Genomic DNA, 19,678 nt, shown 5'->3' with positions numbered 1-19,678 from the left:
TTCAAGTGGATGTAATACATAATTCATTTCACAGTGGATTCTAGGTTATAGAATTAATTACTCAGTAGATTCACTAAATCCATTGATAGACTCTTGTTAGTATCCTTCAGAACAGTAAAAGATTTATTGATGGGGGCCGCTGACATGGACAAACTGCATAGTCAGCGTAGAAATTTGAAAGCAAGTGCAAATTGTGATTGTCTTATGAAATACTGAGATAAGGTTTGTTCTCTCCTCAGTGTGTAGGGAGACCGCAGACTTGTCCAATAAGTGTACGGGGCAAAGGATAGGAGTAAAAGGAAAAGAGGGAAACTCTATGATCCCAGTCTGGGTCCCCTCAGTGCGAAAATACTCATGGAGCTATGTGTAAAACAGCAGGTGACTCCTTGAAAGTCACTGGATGTCTTTTCATCTCCTGTGCGCCTTTAATACAGCCAGATGCAGGAGTTAGCTCACCTGTACAAGGGTCAGGCAGAGAGCTGCTGGCTGAAGCTGCTCTTCTCTGCTTCTGCTGTACTTGGCTCAGCCGGGGAGCACCAGTGGATACTCCCACCCTACGCAAGCTGTCTGAGTGAGGCCATGAGGAGGAAGAGCCACCAGAGGAGGAGATGAAGGGGGTAAACAGATGAGAGCAGCAAAAGAGAGAGTGCCTAGAAGAGAATAAAATGAAACTGAGAGAATGGACTGGACAGAGAGATAAGGAAGGATGGTCGAGTGGTTAGGGTGCTAGTCTGGCACTCAGGACACTGGAGTTCAGTTCCCAGCTTTGCAGTAGATCTTTTGCATGATCTTGGATGAGTCACTTAAGTCTCTCTTGGCCATCAGTAAAATTGGATAATAGAACTGCCCTATCTCATCAGGGCAGTGGGCGGATAAATACATTGACTGTGGGGCACTCAGATTGTACAGTAATAAGGAACCACATAAGTACCTAAAAGATAACTGGTGGCAGCTGTGCTAGGGGAGAGCAGAAGAGACCAGTCACCCATCCAACAATCCATAACAAAAGCGGCTCCACCCAAAAGAAAAGGTTGGAGTCCACCAATGCAGGGAGTCTCTGGAGAGAACGTAGTTTCCTTTGGCATTAATAAGAGTTATTGCAGAAATTTCCTGCACGCAGTGGGAGACAAGTACATCTTCCCTCCCCACTTTTAACAAGAAGTTTCCCATCAGCCCCACCATCCCATCATGCTGGATTTTTTTATCCCTTTTCTCAAGGAGCCATTTCCATATGCTCTCAACTTTGCTATCTTTCTTCATTCACTGTAATTCTAGGTTGGATCCGGTATGCTGAAAGGGTGCTTACCAACCCAGTGACTCCACACATTTGCACTGCGAAGTCTCCGCAGCAGATCATGGGGTCCCTGGTGAAGGGTTACTTTGCCAGGCAACAGGTAACTAATTTTGCTTGTCATGACCGTTCTAGAGAATTGTTCTCTTGCATGTTAGTTTCTAATATTTAATTATAGATGTCTTACACCTCCTCCCACCCCCTCATTCTTTCTAAACGGTCTGTCCTTATATCTCAGGCTAGAGTGTGCTTTGCTGCTATGCAGGTGTGCATAACAACCTCTCAATTTCACCCCACACTGGCTGAACATAGTTGCTGTCCTTGTGCTCTCAATACCTCATGGAGATAAATATAGAAAAAAAATCTAGAGTGAAATCCCGAGTGACCAAAGTAAAACTGGCAAACCAAATGCTGCCCACAGAGTTCTACAATACAATCTTTAAAGCAGAGGATATCATGCAGAAACTACAGTTCCCAGCATGCAATACTCTGTCATCTCAGATCAACCTGAAGCATTTGCATGCTGAGAACTGAAATATCCATTGGTTCTGAGTTCGCAAGTTGACTCTGCCACTATAGGCATGGTCTTGAGCAAGTCATGGCCTCTGTCTGCCTCAGTTTCCCCATGTAGGGTGACCAGGTGTCCCAATATAATAGGGGCCATCCCGATATTAGGGGCTTTGTTTTACATAGGCAACTTATACCCCTCCTTCTTCCCCCCCCCCCCCCCCCCCCCCCCAAAAAAAAAGTGCCCCGATTTTTCAGACTTGTTATCTGGTCACCCTATCCCCATCTGTCATATGGGGATAATAATATTTAACTATCTATCACTCTTGGGGGGTTATGTGCCAAAAAATGCAAAATTTTTCACCAAAAAATGCAAAATTCTGTATATTTCATTTGTCAAAATAATGCAATATAATTACATCCGTTCCAATTTATTTAAACTACAATACAGAAAAAAGTCACAGTAACTATTCATCATTTCCTAAACGCATGAAAGTTAAGTTACAAACACCTGGTAACTGATACCCTGCATTCCAGTAATCCTGGATTTTCATTTAAATTACATTACAGAACACCAAACAGCGCAAAAAAAAAAAAAAAAAAAAAAAAAAAAAGGTAGGATGTCAATTTAAATTGCTCAGATTTTCACACATGAAAGTCGTACAGTTTTGCTAATCATTGTCCTGGACTCGGCAGGGTACTTTGGGAAGTGCTTGGTTCTGATTGTCCTGACATTTTATTGACTGCTTGGTAAATGTTTTATTTGCTCTCAAAGTCTTTTTATTTTTATTTTTATTTTTTTTTATGGGTAAGTAAAATAAATCTTGAGCTGTAATCTAACTCCACTGTGCCACTTTGGCACAGGAAAAAGGTGAGAAAACACATAGATCTTCCTAGCTGAGGATTCCCTTAGGGTATGTCTACACTTGCAGAGTTTTTGCGGTGATAGGGAACCGGTGAAAGTAAAGCACTGGTTTGTGTACTCACGTAATTCCTCAGGCATCAGAGAGTGTTTACATTAGCAGCACGTCCATTGCTGATGAGAGCAGCGCTCTAGGGCAGCTGTCCCACAGTGCAGCTCTCTCCATTTTGAAGATGGGTCATGTGGGAAGGGGGCGGAGTGATCGTGGGACATCCTGGGTCCCTGCACAGTCTCCTCCCTTCAAACACTGATCAGCTCCAGTAGCTCAGCATTGCTTCAAGCGGGGGATTGTTTGCTCCATGGAGCAGGCACTGTCACCTGGCCAGATAAGTGAGCACTTGCCAAGAAAACAGGAAGGGGAGTTTCAAAGTTCCCAGGGCTTTACAGGGGGAGGGGTGGATGTCTGTTTACCTGGCATCAGAGCAGCAGAGCTGCTGGCCAGAATGGTCACCTAGGCACTGTGGGATATCCCCAGGAGGCTAAAAGCTGTGTAAACAGGAAGAAAGCGTCTTCACTTGCACATCACCACAAAAGTATCACCAGTCAGAGCTGTACGCCTCTCGTGGAGGCAGGGCCGGCTCCAGACCCCAGCGCGCCAAGCGCGTGCTTGGGGTGGCATGCCGTGGGGGGCGCTCTGCCTGTCACCGCGGCTTAGGTGGAGCATCCACAGGCATGCCTGCGGGAGGTCCACCGGAGCCGCGGGACCGGCGGACCCTCCGCAGGCACGTCTGCAGGAGGTCCACCGGAGCCGCGGGACTGGCAACTGCCAGAGCGCCCCCCGTGGCGTGTCGCCGTGCTTGGGGCAGCGAAATTCCTAGAGCCGCTCCTGCGTGGAGGTGGTTTTCTTTTTGCGGTGAAAGTTCTGAGTTTCACTGCAAAAAGTCATTGGCAAGTGTAGACGCTCCCATGGACTTTTTCTGCTTTAAATGGCAAGTGTAGACATGCCCTTACTATCATTTATAATAAGACTCCTTTACATCACTCTGGCAATGTAGGGGCCTTAAAACTTTCACAGGTTTTAATGCTCGTGGGGGAATTGACTGAGAATGAGAACAGCTAACTAACAATAGGCAGGCTGCTACATTTGTGCTTCAGAGAATGAGATCAATGAACCATCAACAGCAACTTTAACAACTTTACTACACAGGTAGGCTGCTTCCTTTGTGCCTGTAGCCTGCCTCAGGCATATAAAAAGCCCTACCCTTACACGCCAGGGAGCTGCAGTCCCAAGAGAGGGACAGAGGCTTGCTCGCTTGCTTGCTCGCTTGTTGGCATGCATGTACGCCCAGCCCCCACTCCTCCCCCCCACCCCCCCCCCCGACGGTGATCACGCAGGCACACATGCCCAGCTCCCTTCCCCAGTCTCTGAGGCTGCTCCGGGCACTCTGGAACAGACATGCTGCCTGGGCTGCTGGGGAAGAGGCACGTCCCCCAGCAGATTTTTTTTTTTTTCATTTTTCTGCGTGGGGGGCACAGAAAAATGCGGGCCATATGAATTCTGCGCCCCCACATGGGCGCAGAATCCCACCAGGAGTAACCTATGACATAGGGGTGTTGGTTGCATCAGTGAGTTATTATAAAGTGCTATATAAATATGTATGTATGCTGCTGGTGCTGTTAGTAGCTATCAACCTCCTAGCAAATTACCAACATTTCCATCAGCTGGGCAAAGTGTGGGTGCCCCTGCGATAAATGACAGCTGCATCTCCAAATCTAGACATGTCACACTTCTCAAAATGCACAGTATCCACAGCACTAGAAGTAGCTTCTGTGAGAAGAGGTTTCCTGCTTTCTCTGTTCTTTATAGTCAAATTTTAGTTAACCGGGTGACTTGGAAGAAGTAAGCTGTATAGCCTAATGTATTAGTTTGGGATAGCTCTGACAACTACTGTAATATAATCAACTTCTACAAAACAAAAAAAGCTGCCCCAGTTGCTGTGACTTGCAGTTAGTTTCAGACCTAATGTGACTGTAAATATAACCTGTGTAATTTTCTGCAATAATACTTTCATCCGTGTTTGTCTCCATGCGTTCTTGGCCTTTTCACAAAATTCAGAAGTGCCCTTTTTATTCCTTAGAACCTATCTCCAGATAAAATTTTCCATATAATCGTGGCTCCTTGCTATGACAAAAAATTGGAAGCACTACGGGAAGATTTTTACACCCCCTTGTATAACTCTCAAGACGTTGATTGTGTTCTAACATCAGGTAAAACCTCCTTTAAATGTACTCCTAAATGTAAAACGGCAGCATGATTCACCAGTTGTTTGAACTGACTTTACGCTAGGTTAGCTTTTTATTCATTTAGCAGTTTGTAGTTGTCAAAATAAGGTTTAGTTTCATCCGATTCTAAAAAAGGACTCTTTCTTGAGTTACTGTATTGCATAGAGATTGGGTGTGGGGTAGATAAAAGAACAAAAACTGGTTGTGTCTGTGTTCCGCGCTCCTTGTCTCATCCAGAGCAATTATCTGAACTTGCACTGCTGTCAAACCTTTCTGACAGGCAAAAGCTGTCCTGGCCAGCATTTAGTTTGTGGCTTTGTCCTCCTTATCCACATTCTGCCTGTTAATGAATTAACATCTCTCTCCTGGGAGGACTACTCAGTCCAACCTTCTTGCCCCCCCAGCAGCTTCAAACAGCTGCCTTCTTTTTTTTGCACAGGGAGGCGGGAGGGTGGGGGAATAGAAGGAAAGGGTTGTCTTTTAAGATCAACCTGCCACAAAAACATTTCCTCCTTTTTGGGCAATGTGGAAATGTCTCCCAAATGCCAGCTTGCCCCAAGGCTCAGGAGGGGTATCATCCAATACTGGGTCAGTGATAGGTTGAAAGTTATTAATTCATTCTTAAACACTGCCAACATAGTTTGGTAAATATGTGGCACATCCAGAAATGTGTGGTGATGTGGTCCGGCGTAAAGGTATTCTTGGAATTCATACGGGGTGACCTGCAAGACTCATTCACGGCTTCATATGAGGGTTGCCAATTTTGGATCTGTTCCTGGAGATTTCATCACCTGACATAATCTTTAATTCCTGGAGTCTCCAGGCCAATCCTGGAGGGTTGGCAACCCTACTTCATACCCCAGGTTTGTTTTTGCTCTGCCTGTCTTTCAGCTCTCTGCCTTCTTGAAGAGAGAGACTGTGTGTGTACTTTGGTTTGTGTTTAAGATAAAATGTCCTGCATTGCCCTACAGGTGAAATTGTCCAAATAATGGAGCAGAAAAATGTATCTATGAAAGAAGTGGCTGAAGTGGCTGTAGACAGTTTGTAAGTAGCTTTCGCTTTGGGCTATGTTGTCATTGTGCCAGTGATCAAATACACAGAAGTCACATACACAGAAGTCACTACATGTGAAGTGCTTTTTCAAACAAATAAGCTATTAAAAAAAAAAATTTGCATGCACCAAAACCAGACTACACTGAAACCTGTGCACATGCACTGTATCTAGAGAAACAAGCATTTTCTTTCAGAGGCTTCTTGTATCTCCCAGTGCATGAAGTGGTAAAATGCAACAGATAGCCCTTTCTAATGGATATATTTTTATTTTTTTTAAAACCTAATTTAAAAGAATGAAACCTGTGCTGTGCCAAGATCGTGTGTTCAATAGGCTTCAGTGTCTGCAATGGATATGATTTAAAAAACAAACAAACCCAGGTATCTTTGTGCAGTAGTATTAGATCTGTATAAAGTGGTGAGATTCTGGAATCCACTGAACTGATGACTTGTGTTAGTGTTATCATGGGGTATTTTGGTGTCCACATCTATATCTTTTTTTAAAGCTTTGCTATAATTGAACGTGTGTAAGGGTTAACTACTCATTCCCTCAGGTTGCGTTCTTCTAGTACCCAGCTTCCCACTAGACTGGGCTGGGGCAATTTTTGTGCGGTTTATTCTGTGTTCTGTCATCCCCTCTCATTCAGACCAGCATCTTCAGAGTGAATTTCCATTTTTCCTATTGTCTTCATGATAATTAGTGACAAGTGAACACCACCCTCTTTGGGATTGGTAAATGTTTTTTTCCTGAATAGAGCAACTAGGTTCTATGCACATTAGATCAAATAAATACATCTATTGGTTAAACGACAGCAGAGAAAAGCCATGCAAAACATTAGAGTATTTGTTTACTCACTGCCTGACTAGTACAGAAACCATCATGTACACTCTCAGAATTCCTAGGCCACTTAGTTAGTTACAAAGGTAGAGTCTCAAAGGTTATCCAGTTCCAATTTGTGTGTGATGCATGTTAGTTCAGTCCCGTTCCACAACTGCATAATGAAGTGACAAACTCACTCTCCTGCAAAGAGTGGAAGAAAGCTCCTTCAAGACTATCCAAAATCCCTTTGAGTTTCTCCCTTCATCCTCAAATTGTATCCCACCTAGGCATTGTCTACACTAGGGAAGTCTAGGTTACACAGTGATAAGAATGCCTAAATCCTTTTTACACTATAGCCTCTGTGATTACTTCTGCTAATGGGGCTGCACTGGATGTGAGTTAAAGGTACCCATTTTTAAAAGCTTACAGAGAGGGCCAGGTTGGTGGCTTTTTGTTTTATTAAATGATTAAAGAGCAAGCTCGATCTCAAATTTTAAACATATAGTTGGAATGTCTTTTAAGCTGTATTTGGGCTAATTTATATTAGGGGGTGAGAGCAACACCTTAAGAGGGATAACGTGATATCAGAATTGAGTCATGTTACAAGACTTGACATCACAAATCTTTACCCTTCCCTATGGTGATTTTTCACCCATTAAAAGCAGATCTTCAGAGGAATAGGAATGAAGTGAGAACAAATGCATCTTACTTTTAATATTAACATTAAACAAAATTAAACTCCTCTTTAAAAATAAGCACCAATACACTTGAAGCTGTAGTATAATCATTGTGATTGTTTGTTCAAGTTACTTTTTAATCCTAAATGACTTCTGTTGTAATTCTCATAATTACTATCTTAACTGGAGAACATTAACATAAACGGAAGTTAGGAAATACAGGACACACTGACACCAAACAAAACCACAGCTGGTAACAAAAAAAATTACCATCAATTAAATAAACCCACCTTTATGATCTGGCTTAAAGAGCAGGTGGACATGCTGTATGCCTGGTTCTCACTTGTTAAATTTAGCTAGTTCCTTAGGAATAAACGCCCAACTTTTATGTGGTTCTTTTAAGTTAGATGTTTGATATAATATTATTTTGCATTAACAATTCCTGCTTTTGATTTCTGGTTGAATGTAAGGGCTCAGGCTGCTGCTGCCAGCAGAGTGCACTATCTATATAGCGGACAGGTCACACTGGGATGGTCAGGGAGAAGTACAAAGTAGACCAGAGCTATGGATAGTTTTCCAGCAGAAGTGAGAGCAGAGTGAAGAACTTATTATCCCCGGAGCAGCCAACAGGCTGGGACTGCTGTCAAAAACGCCTTTTTCTAACAATAGTGCCATGTATCCCTAACCACTCCTTTTCTGCCGGAAAGATAAAATCTGTGCCAGTGATTCTGTAGGGCTCCATTTCAATCACTTGCTCACCTTGTGTCGCAGCATAAAACTGCCATTTTGGTCACTAGAGATCATTCAATACAGTACTATTCTTTGACCAGACATGAGTCAATTCCTGTATTTATTTACTTACTTATTCTACAAATTTCAGCTTGGATAAGGTGAATCCAATGTCAATTGGATATAGTATTTTTCACTTCCTGCTGTCCAAAGCTACCATGTTGCATGGAATGATCCCTCTATATTGTTTCTATATCAGTTTACAGACATAGTGTTGGAAATCCTTAGGCACACACATTGTCCCATGGAAGCCAGCAGAACTGCTCTCACGAGCAAAAGTTTGCAGGATCAGGCCTATGATTTGTAAGGGTAGGTCCATACTTACCCGCCGGGTCGACGCGGAGAGTTTGACTTCTCGGAGTTCGAACTATCGCGTCTAATCTAGACGTGATAATTCGAACTCCGAACGCGCTCCCGTCGACTCCGGAACTCCACCACCGCGAATGGCGGTGGCGGAGTCGACGGGGGAGCCGCGGAGTTCGATCCCGCGGCGTCTGGACAGGTAGGAAATTCGAACTAAGGTCGTTCGACTTCAGCTACGCTATTCGTGTAGCTGAAGTCACATACCTTAGTTTGACCCCCCCCCCCCCCATAGTGTAGACCAGGCCTAAGGTACTTTTAGATCCTTCAAGGCTAAAAGTGCCTCCTACATTACAATGAATATGATCTGATATTTATTCTTTCACATTCATTTTGTTTTGGCTGGGGGTTTTCACAGTTAAAACAAGTGTTTTCAAATTGCCTGAATGCTGATACAACTCAGTTTCCATGTGATTTTGAGTGTGGTTTTTAAAATGCCTCTTAACCACCTGGCCTTCATTCTATTATGTATGTATTTTGTATGTATTATATACATATGTATATACATATGTATTATGTATATATTTTGTTAAACTTCAGTTGCCTGACGTTTTTGGAGCTACAATTTTATTTTTCCTCTTTTGCAATTTCATTTTACCATTGTCTCAAAACACAAATTGGACAAGTTCATTTCTAGGAACAAATGTTATTTTTCCCCTGACGAAAAAATGTTATGGGAAAGAAAAACAAATCTCATTTTCTTCAAGTGAAATGATCAAACTCTGAGCTTCTTTCTCCCTCCTTTTTGTCCATTTTCTAAGGTTTGGTGAAATAAAGGAGGAGGACGTAGTACGGCATGATGGGAGGAGATCTGATGGGTACCTGGAGCACATCTTTAAACATGCTGCCAAGGAGCTGTTTGATATGGATGTCAAGGAAATCACATACAAAACACTAAAGTAAGTTGAATTTTGGATCTCTGTATTAATAGGATGGGATAACATGAACCTCAGTGCAGTAACTTGTTTGCATTGTCCTTATATAAGCTACCTGTAAATTCACCACTGGAAAATCACTGTTACTAACTCTTCTTTTATTAATAATGCTTCTCCTTTGAAGATGGAGTAGATAGTTGTTCTTCAATCTCCACCCAAATTTTTATTTAACCCACAACACTTAGGAACTAGAAGCCCTGCCCATTCATCCTCAGGTTATCCCTTTTGCCTTCTATCATGTGAGCTTTGTGGGCATGTACTGAAATGCTTGTATCATCCTGTTAGTAATCCCCAAGGGATCTGAGGGTTTAGAATTTTCTCTCTCTCTCTTTACAGAAACAAGGACTTCCAGGAGGTCACCCTGGAAAAGGACGGTGAGACAGTGTTGCGCTTCGCAGCTGCGTATGGCTTTAGGAACATCCAGAACGTGGTCCTGAAGCTGAAAAAGGGAAAGGTCTTGTATCATTTTGTGGAGGTTCTTGCCTGCCCTGGAGGTAAGAATGATACTGGATCCATGGTGACTTTTTTCTGTTTCTTTGAGTATCATGGGAAAGTTCCAGAATGAGCTGATCCTTATTTTAATGATAGTAAGATGTTTGCCACTCCACCATCAAATCTGAATGGTCCAAAATAAAACACACCTGTTCAGGCTTTCTGAGAGTCCATTCCATCTATTAGGTTGTCCAAAATGAGAGGGACAGTATTTGTTTTCTGCTGGATGACCTGTAAGCAGCTAGCTCAGAGTGCAAAGGGGTTGTGTGTCCTTTTGTGACCATACTGAGTTTCAATGGAAGGCCTCTGAAATACAGAGTTGAGGGCAAGAGAAGAATGTGGGACCTAGCTGGCGAAGAAAGGAGGGGAGGAGGAAAGAGATTGTTGCTGTGGAACTCCCACCAACATTTGGACACTTGCTGACGACAGAATCATTTTTAAAGGTGAACAGTGCCTTTTAGCAGCATCAGTGGGGCTGCTGACTGCAAACGGCAGTTATCCTTTTTAATTAGTAACAGGACAACACTGTAAATCCAGAGTTTAAAACTACAATGTAGTTCTTCTCCCAAACTAATCCCGTCTCACGGCTGTGGTGTTCTATTTTTAGGGTGTTTAAATGGAAAAGGCCAAGCCCAGACTGAAGATGGAAAACCTGACAAAGTATTGCTCAGCCAGATGGAGGAAGTATATGCTGCAATTCCTGTCAGGCTTCCAGAAACCAGCATGCATGTGCAAAAGCTGTACCAGGACTGGCTGGAAGGGATGGACTCCAAGAAGGTCCAGGAAACTCTGCACACCAAATACTGTGCAGTAAATCAAACAGCAAGCAGCATGGATATCAAGTGGTGACAAATCAGGCTTACAAAAGATGAAAAAACTTGCATAGGTTAGTTATGAACTCAGCACTGGAAACATTCTATGCAATTGAGGATGCTATGCACTAGCCAAGCGTACGACCAGTACGCTTTCTGAATTGCGGAATATTACTTACTTAATACAAAGAACCATTGCTCAATTTTTTTATTTTGAATGCCTTGGTTCCCTACAGGGTCTGTTAGACTATTATTGTGCTTGACCTCCTGCGTATTTGGGACTTCCTTGTTTAGTTAAGGTCTGATCTTGCAAGGTATGGTGAGCACCTTCTTCTAGGTGTACAATGCACTCGACTCAGAGTGAAGTTAATGCAGGTTGAGGGTTCTCACCACTTTTACAGAACTGGTGCCCTCAACCAGGAGCTATTGTAATCCTTATGTATGTGATTCCTTTCACCAGGCAAGAACAGCCACCCTGGTTAGAATTGTTGTGTTAAGTGTACCGTAATTTAGAACTCTTTTTGCCTTGTTAACCAAAAAATGAGGATTTTACACAAAGTGACCGATGAAAAATGTAATTGAAAGATTTAATTGACTCCTTCCGGCCCTACACAATAAAAAGGTTTATTCACCTACCAAAACATTGGCAGCAAGCTTCCTACAGACACACTAACCACAAGGGAGAATATTCCAATATAAATGGAATGTCTTTAATAATACTAAATGGTTGTAATACAGTCCTTTCATTAAGGATTTTTGTTAACAGGTTGGGTTGTACAAATAATTAAACCGTGTTAATCTCTCTCTTCAGAAACTTGCATCGTGAATTAATATTTTCTGTAATTTTTATTTTATTTTGTCTGACTTGTTTATGAAAGCAAGAGATGGTGACCCCATCTGAAGACAGGCATGATGTTGCCATTTGCCCTGCAATCTTGACCCTACATCGGTTCTACGTTAGACCTCAGTCCTGATTTACAATACCTCTGCTATTCCATTTCTGGCTAGTCCTGAGCATACACAGTGTCAGATTGAATCCAGAGACAAGATACATTTGTTGAGTGCCTCTAACTAAAATCTTAATTTTGGAACATTCTTGAGCTGATAAGAATATAATGTAAACTGATAGTGCTAGTTTGGGGGCATTTTTACGTACATTACATGGCTGCTTAATTTAACAAGCTTAAAAAATGGTGCTTGATGGATGTAACCTTCTCTACAGCCTCGCAGTTCAGGGAGGGATGTTTAAGGATATGATGTGAAATTCAAGCCATTACAAGGCTTCCACCAGATTTCATAGCAGCCTCATGCTTGTTTTGATTAGTGGCTCTCTCAAAACTAGAATGATTTCAGCTTTCACATTTTATTGAGAAAATATGAATGGGGTTTGTCATGATCACGGGAAATGCATGAATGCAAATCTTGTGGATTGATTTCTTAACATCAGTTACTGTACTTGTGTGTGCACAAAGCTAATAATACAAGATCTTGATGGAGTATATTTGAAATCAGGATCTACCTTTTGGAATGTGGGAAGTGAGGCATTCAATGCTTCCAGTCTTCTTCTTTTTTAATAAAAATAAACTATCTAACAGCAGAGTCGATCATATTCCTGTTGGAGGCAAATGCGAGTTTTTGACTTAAATAGGAGTAGGCTCAAAACGAGGGGCGGGGGGGAAAGGGTGCTGAAATACGTGGACTTGCTGGAAGGGACAACTGGTTTAAGATGAATTTGTTGATGTGATTGCAGGTTTCATCCAAGCCTCCTTTACTTTAATAATACTTTATTTCAATGCAAAAGGCATGTGGATCTGACTTGTATGGCAACCTGTATGCAGAGTAAGCCTTCAGGTTTGTTTGGTTTTTTTAATAAAATGTTACATTTGACGCAATAACTGAACATCTAGAGAAATCTACCTCTGTGCTAGGAAAAGAGCTTGGAGCAGCAGGGAGATCCTGGAAAACCTATACATCCAAAAAATTTTAAAAATTGTCTGTTAAAGAATGATCTGTGGATTACATGAAGCTTGTGAACATCTTCAGTACTTGAAAGCAACATGAGCCCTTCAGTTTTAATTTCTTGATCTATTCTGATTTCCCCAGAACCCTTCAATGGAATTACATTGTAATTAAGTTTTATTGTTCTAAGTTAGTATATACATATATTTCTATATGTATATATGGCTTAAAACTGGTCGATATGTTAATTTATATATATAGCTTCAGTTCTGTGTACAGTTTGTTTATTTTTGTAAAGGAAAAATGTGCATATACTTGACAATGTGAAAAACTGGTTCTCAGTTTAAATTTTTGATTAAAATTTAGTTCTTCACTATGCTGTGAAAGAGCTATCTTCCTGTGGGATCCTTTAAGTAAAGCTAGAGCTTAAAGAACAGCTTCATCTCATTGGCAGCTGCCCATCACTGAACAAAAACCCTCTCTGCCATTTTGTTTGAGCACACATGCCTGTTTCATTCAATAGATTCTCTCCATACTTGAGTTTCCACAGAAACAGTATCAGATGAGACAAGGCTGGCTGTAAAATACTAGTTGTTCTTTCCCATTATATAAAGGGAAATTAAGGAGATCATCAGATTAAGAATTCACTTTCTTTCAGTGTCTCAATTTGAAATGCTCTGCACTTAAAAAGTAGCGGTGTAACAATCTCTTAGAACTGTTACATGCCACAACATCTCTTTAAAAAAGAGTGTATTTTGAATGCTCATCCAACAAATAGCTGTAGTGGCTACATATAGTATCATTAGGTTTTCTATAATTAGGGATTGTGGGAGTTTTCTGATTTCTTTTCAGTGTTTAATTTTTAGAAAAATTGAGACTATTTTTGGAATAAAAAAATCTGATTTTATCATTTAAAAAAAAATTGTTTCCATTACCTGCCAGTTTGTGAAACATCCAAGAACCTCCTCTGCAAAGTTTAACATTGCAAAAATCATAATTTTTCAGTGTTTTTCAGGGAATCTCTAAATTTTTTGCTTCATTGGGGTTTCAGCCTAAAACTGGAAACCCTTATGATTTTAGGTATGTTGGGAATGCTCATCAGGAATCTAAGATCAGATTCTAGCCTTTAAATCTACATTAGGAAAGTTACGCCATGTTGACAATGGGTGCAGCTAGCTAGTTTCTGAAACTGTGCTGAACATAATGTAGTCCTGTCTACACTTGCAATTAAACTGTTTTGCAGCAGCAGTTTATTTGTTGACAGCACCCTGAATCACCAATGTGTAACGTTCCTAGTGTAGTCACAGCCATAGTGCTTTACTTCTCAGTTGAATGTTGTGCTGGGACAATTCATTGCTGAGTACAAAAGAATGTGGGGTTTTGTTGTGGATTTTTTTGTTTTTTTAAGGAAAACTAAATCTGTGTTTAAAAATCTTTGGCAAAATGAAAATGCTAAACTGTATTTGGAGGTTGTGTTTAATGCCATAAAATATCCTAGACGTGTAATGTACTGGTAGTGAGAGGAATTGTATTATAGTATTCTTCTGAGGTCTCTAATGGGAAGGGTAAGTGTTATAAAGGCATCTTGCCAAGACCTCAGAAATAAGAGAGTTTGCCTCTTAGCAGCCACTGCACCAATGTATTTTTGTTTGTTCACAGTACTTCAAGTTAATATGATCTGGGACTGTGATAGCTAATAAATACATGTCTGTACACCGCTCAGCAGCTTCAACTGGATGATATTTGGATGATGTTCAGTTATCTAAACTCTGGTGCTTTGTATTTCAAAAGGAGCATGAACTTGAATTGCCCTAATAAATATCTTTGACTCTAATTTTGTGGTGATTTTGTTTAGTTACATACATGGGCCTCATCTTATTCCAAGGTGCCATTGCCTCGACAGAGACACACATCTCTCTGAAACCTTAGCAGCCCCACACAATCTACTTCCTACAAATGTTTGTTTTTTAAAATGCTTTGAGATGGTCATTTACCTAATGTGAGGGGAGGAGACTGTCCTTCCATGTCCCTTTCAGAGACCAGAGCCTGAGTGAGCCCATATCTCACTATCCTGCCAGCCCCTCCCCAGGGCTGTGTGTACTGATTGTCCAGGGTTCTTGGTCCCGATCAGTCTGGCAAATGAGATACCAGCACCACTTTTCTTTAAGCTTATTGCACAGTCATTAAACTGCCAAAAGGAAAATAAATGTTCCTCATTTAGAGTTGCCTTTGGACACACAGCAATAACAATACTTTACATCCACGGTTAATAAGACATCTGGACTATAACACTACCAACTCTTCACAGTCAAAGTATTCAAGCAAAAACCTTTCAGCTAATTGTAAGAAATGTTCAGTTACCCTCACTATATACTGAGTGACTATGTAAGCCAACCAGATGGCTCCTGTGGGGTTCCTAACTTTGAAAACCATTATGGGGAACAAACGTAGAGGTTAATTTGTGGTCAGTAACTGATTATACTGTCTGTAGCATCATAGACCGACACTGTAGTCAGTTAATTTAAAGCACTTGAATGCAAAGACATGTACTCTGAATCTGCAACTAAGGAATTTGCTGTAGAATCCATCTCCTGGGAGCAGAATTGTGCTCCTGAAGCCAAGATTTAATTTTCAAAATAAGTTTGTAGCCATCAAGATTGGGAAGGAGCTTCCCAAACATGAGACAAATGTAATTTTCTGCTTTGTTTTCCTGAGTCTGTAAACAGCACGTCCAAGGGCAGTTTCTTTACAAAATGGTTCGCGGAACCTACAGTGTGAAATTCATCCTGGTGTGGGAGATGTGACAGGGGGCCAGATTTTTTTTAAAGGTATTTAGTCACCTAAAGATTCAGACAGGGGCTTTACTGGGATTTTCAAAACCACCTAGGTGCCTAACGTCCATTGAAATCAGGTGTTTTTGAAAATCTCACTAGGTACCCATCTGACTCTTTGGGCAGTTAAATACCCTTTGCACCTTTTAAGACAGTTGGTAGGGTTACCTGGTCAATGTAAGGGAGAGGAAGGGAACTGCCTGCAGAAGGGAGGGCTCTGCATCTATGCACTATGGAGCTCTCGGGTCACCGCAGCATAAACTGGCTGCTGAGTGTTAGTACTAAAATAGAGAGCAGGTGAGGGGATCTTGGATTAGGTGGAGCCAATGACTCTAGGGCAGGGGTCGGCAACCTTTCAGAAGTGGTGTGCCGAGTCTTCATTTATTCACTCTAATTTACAGTTTCGCGTGCCGGTAATACATTTTAACATTTTTAGAAGGTCTCTTTTTATGTCTATAATATATAACTAAACTATTGTATGTAAAGTAAATAAGGTTTTAAAAACGTTTAAGAATCTTCATTTAAAACTAAATTAAAATGCAAAGCCCCCCGGACCAGTGGCCAGGACCCAGGCAGTGTGAGTGCCACTGAAAATCAGCTTGCGTGCCGCCTTCGGCACCCGTGCCATAGGTTGCCTAGCCCTGCTCTAGGGAGTAGTCTCCATGCAGAGTTGCAGCTTTTTAATAGGTGGTTTTTAAACCAAAGCAAAAGGTGGTCTGGATACTCTTATCTTGGTTCAGTTTAAGTCAGTTAACAGCAGCTTTAAACTGCAATAAATTACAGTTAAACTGAACTAAGTGTGCTCACAGTGTAATTAACTGGTACAAATCTGTGTAGAGGCGCCTAACCCCACCCCACCAGTGTCCAAGCAACAATAATAGTGACAGAGTTTCTTTTAAAGGACATATTTTAGAGTATAGTATAAAATTTGACTAAACTGCTCTTAAAAAATTAAAATTAATATTTTGAATAAAAGGATTTGATATAATAGGGCAGCACATTATACCAGATTTAAACAAAACCTGCTTAAAATTTAAGGGTTGAATGTATTAAGAGAAATGAAACAGCAAAATAATTTGTATAGGAACCATAAAAATGTGTTTTAAAAATACCTTGCAGTGTTTATTTAAAGTTTTTTTAAAAACACAAATATTACCCTATTTGGTATTAGAACATAAAGAGTAATGGGATAGTGCAGTGCATATATGAACAATCTTGTTTAAAAGAGATTGTCTTGCAAAAAAGTCACTACCAACAGATGTATTTATTTATTCAGCCCCTTTTATTTTGTTATGTAATGTCTTTCAACTTCGTAAATAAGCACTTACCTGCTATGCCAAAATCTGTAATGATTTTTTAAAAAAGAAAGCTGGCAAAATACCGCAAACAAATAAGGTTCTACCGAGATTTGAACTCGGATCGCTGGATTCAAAGTCCAGAGTGCTAACCATTACACCATAGAACCAGATGGTGGCAGCAGTCTCTGTTCTACTGGCTAACAAATATTGGCTCATTCTGCAAATCTATGTCATGTTTTACTCTCATTCATTAAAACAGATGTTCTTCGCCAGAAAATTTCTTATTAAGTATAGACTTTATTCTTCGCTAAATCTCACGCCTCACCTGTACAATATGTTGATTGCACTGATCTGTCCCTCTCAGACATTAAAGTGGCAAGGAACTTGCCGCAGACTGCAGCTTTGATTGTTAAAAAAAAGGCAAAGCTGTCTCCTGTTTTGATACATACAAACATGCAAAAGAATGTGCACGCTGCATTGCTGACGCAGCATTTCGAACTGAACTCGCATACAAGAAGCTGACACGACGCAAGCCAACCCGCTTTTGATGCTTACTCAAACCGTGTCAGTTCCACTGTTAAATAAGATTTGTGAGGCTGTTTCATTGGGTGCTTTTATTATAGACTATTATAGTTCTAGGTAATATTTTAAAGCTAAAATGCGAATAACAAAAGATAAATTCACAGATAGGCCCAACACAGTTAAAGTTAGATAATAAATAACTTACTTTTGCTATAGTTAGGATTACTTGCATTTCACTATAGAAGGGGCAAATGATTCTTGCCCCATAACTCATACACACCACAGGATTCTTCTAGCAAAGTTATAATGACCTCATAGTAAAAGCAACTACTAGATTTAGCTTATATTTGAAGGTAATAACAAGAATCACAAGAAAATAGATAGATATAGATATAGCTATAAACACCCTGCTGTTTTTCTCCTTTAAATAAAATTTCCTTTCCATTCATTTTCCAGTGACATCCAATACATGTATAATTTTCAATGTATAATGTGCTATAATGTGCCTTTTTTTGCCGTTTTAAATATATTTTTCCAATTAAATCCACAGTTCTTATATTTACTTGGCAGTAAAGAGAATATAATAAAAATATGAATACTTTTAGGTTCGATTTAAATAATATGTATATACTTAATATAAAAGCATACTTACTTGGCAATATTTAGTACAGAAACTAAGTCATACCAAAAAAAAAATTTAGGTTCCACCGAGATTTGAACTCGGATCGCTGGATTCAGAGTCCAGAGTGCTAACCATTACACCATGGAACCACCTGACTATAGCTTCAGAATTGATCTCATTGAGCTAACATCATAGCATACGTTTTTACATGGAGAGTTGAGTGATTTTTCTTTTATGTATAGATGTCCCCATGCACTAATTCTACATATTTACTACATCCTGAAGTAATCCAGCAAAATTTACTTCAATAATAAACAAATTATTTTTAAAAAGAGCCTAGAAATACGTGGCATTTCTGTACTGTTTTCCTAGAGCTGACATTAACGCATTTTTTTCCCCCAACATTCAGCAAATTGCCTACTTTTCGATGGAATTTCTTATGCATATTGCAATTTTGCACGATTTGCTTTAAATTATGGATTTTCCATTTTTACCTGCATTTTAGTCCACATTGTTTATGCTTATTGTTTTCCTTCTGTGCAGTTTAGCTCGAGATATTTAATGTTGCAGTTTTGCTTGCCAAGTAGCATTTTTGCTGTATGTTACCTGTATCATTTTACAATCCATTACGCGTTCCATGTTGTGTATTGTGTATTGTAAGTGGCTTCTAAAGATTTCCCTCCCATTTTATAAATTCCGTGGATATTGTAGATTTTCTTTAGTAACCTATCAGAGGGGTAGCCGTGTTAGTCTGGTTCTGTAAACACTTTGGAAAAATCACAAACTGAATAATGAATTACTTACCCCACAATCTCTTTGGAATTATTCCTAATTAAGGTACCCAATCTTCAACAAGATGTGGGAGGAGGAGGAATCCTGCAAGATGCTGCGCTTTGGGATCCATGTTTCAGAGCAGATCCACTGGCAAGATCAGATCTTACCAGAGCCAATCCTCACAGCTGCCCTCTATTCTCATTAACTTCAGCCTCTTGCAGGATCAGACCCTAAAATGAAAGAATGTAAATCAAATAACGATATTAATAATAAATTATTGGCAGTAAACGTGTAGAATCAGAGTGAATAGTTGTGAATAATAACTTATGCCAGTTTACTATAACCTATCACAGTTTACTATGACAAAGAGAAAAATAAAAGCTTAAACAATAACACTGAAACATTAGTCTGGCTATCTGTTTTGTTTGTTGGTTTTTCTTTTGTTTTTTCAATGCTTAACACAATAGATCATCCGTCAAGCCTCTGTGTGCAATGAACTACCATTAGTACTAATCATAATTAATAGGCTCTTTGTGCATTAATAATAATTATTAATTATTATATCTGAAGTAATGGCCCATGAAGCACTGTAAACGTTGTAGATACAAATATATTTTCACTATATGAGTATTACGCAGCAATTACTTTTTTGTAACTTAAATCAATAAATAATATCACAAAATATTATTAATTATGAATAATAACTCATAGGTGTATGCCCCCAAAACAGTTTCTGAGTAAATTAAGAGCTAGACTAGCGCCCAACGGAGCATTCAAGTGAAATAACTTTAGCT

The 19,678-nt window shown here is 40.1% G+C and overlaps 1 protein-coding gene and 2 non-coding genes across 12 annotated transcripts in view; 1 reads left to right on the top strand and 2 right to left on the bottom strand.

Annotated features, from left to right (window-relative positions):
• NARF (nuclear prelamin A recognition factor) overlaps positions 1–14,671 on the top strand; it is a 38,899-nt gene extending 24,228 nt beyond the window's left edge. For all 10 annotated transcript variants that reach the window (XM_044982228.1, XM_044982222.1, XM_044982225.1 and 7 more), the window contains 6 exons: positions 1,276–1,394; positions 4,799–4,928; positions 5,915–5,987; positions 9,401–9,538; positions 9,911–10,068; positions 10,674–14,671. In XM_044982228.1, coding sequence (XP_044838163.1) covers positions 1,276–1,394; positions 4,799–4,928; positions 5,915–5,987; positions 9,401–9,538; positions 9,911–10,068; positions 10,674–10,915 — 860 coding nt within the window. In that variant the 3' untranslated portion in view covers positions 10,916–14,671. The remainder of the gene's footprint in view (positions 1–1,275; positions 1,395–4,798; positions 4,929–5,914; positions 5,988–9,400; positions 9,539–9,910; positions 10,069–10,673) is intronic.
• Positions 14,672–17,061: 2,390 nt separating this feature from the next.
• On the bottom strand, positions 17,062–17,133 carry TRNAQ-UUG. Its single transcript has one exon. It is a non-coding gene; the product is annotated as a tRNA-Gln (tRNA).
• A 1,054-nt stretch (positions 17,134–18,187) lies between these two features.
• On the bottom strand, positions 18,188–18,259 carry TRNAQ-CUG. Its single transcript has one exon. It is a non-coding gene; the product is annotated as a tRNA-Gln (tRNA).
• Positions 18,260–19,678: the final 1,419 nt, after the last annotated feature.

This window comes from Mauremys mutica, chromosome 12 (genome assembly GCF_020497125.1).
Source record: "Mauremys mutica isolate MM-2020 ecotype Southern chromosome 12, ASM2049712v1, whole genome shotgun sequence".
Classification (NCBI taxonomy): domain Eukaryota; kingdom Metazoa; phylum Chordata; order Testudines; family Geoemydidae; genus Mauremys; species Mauremys mutica.
This window is presented reverse-complemented; position numbering and strand designations above follow the sequence as displayed.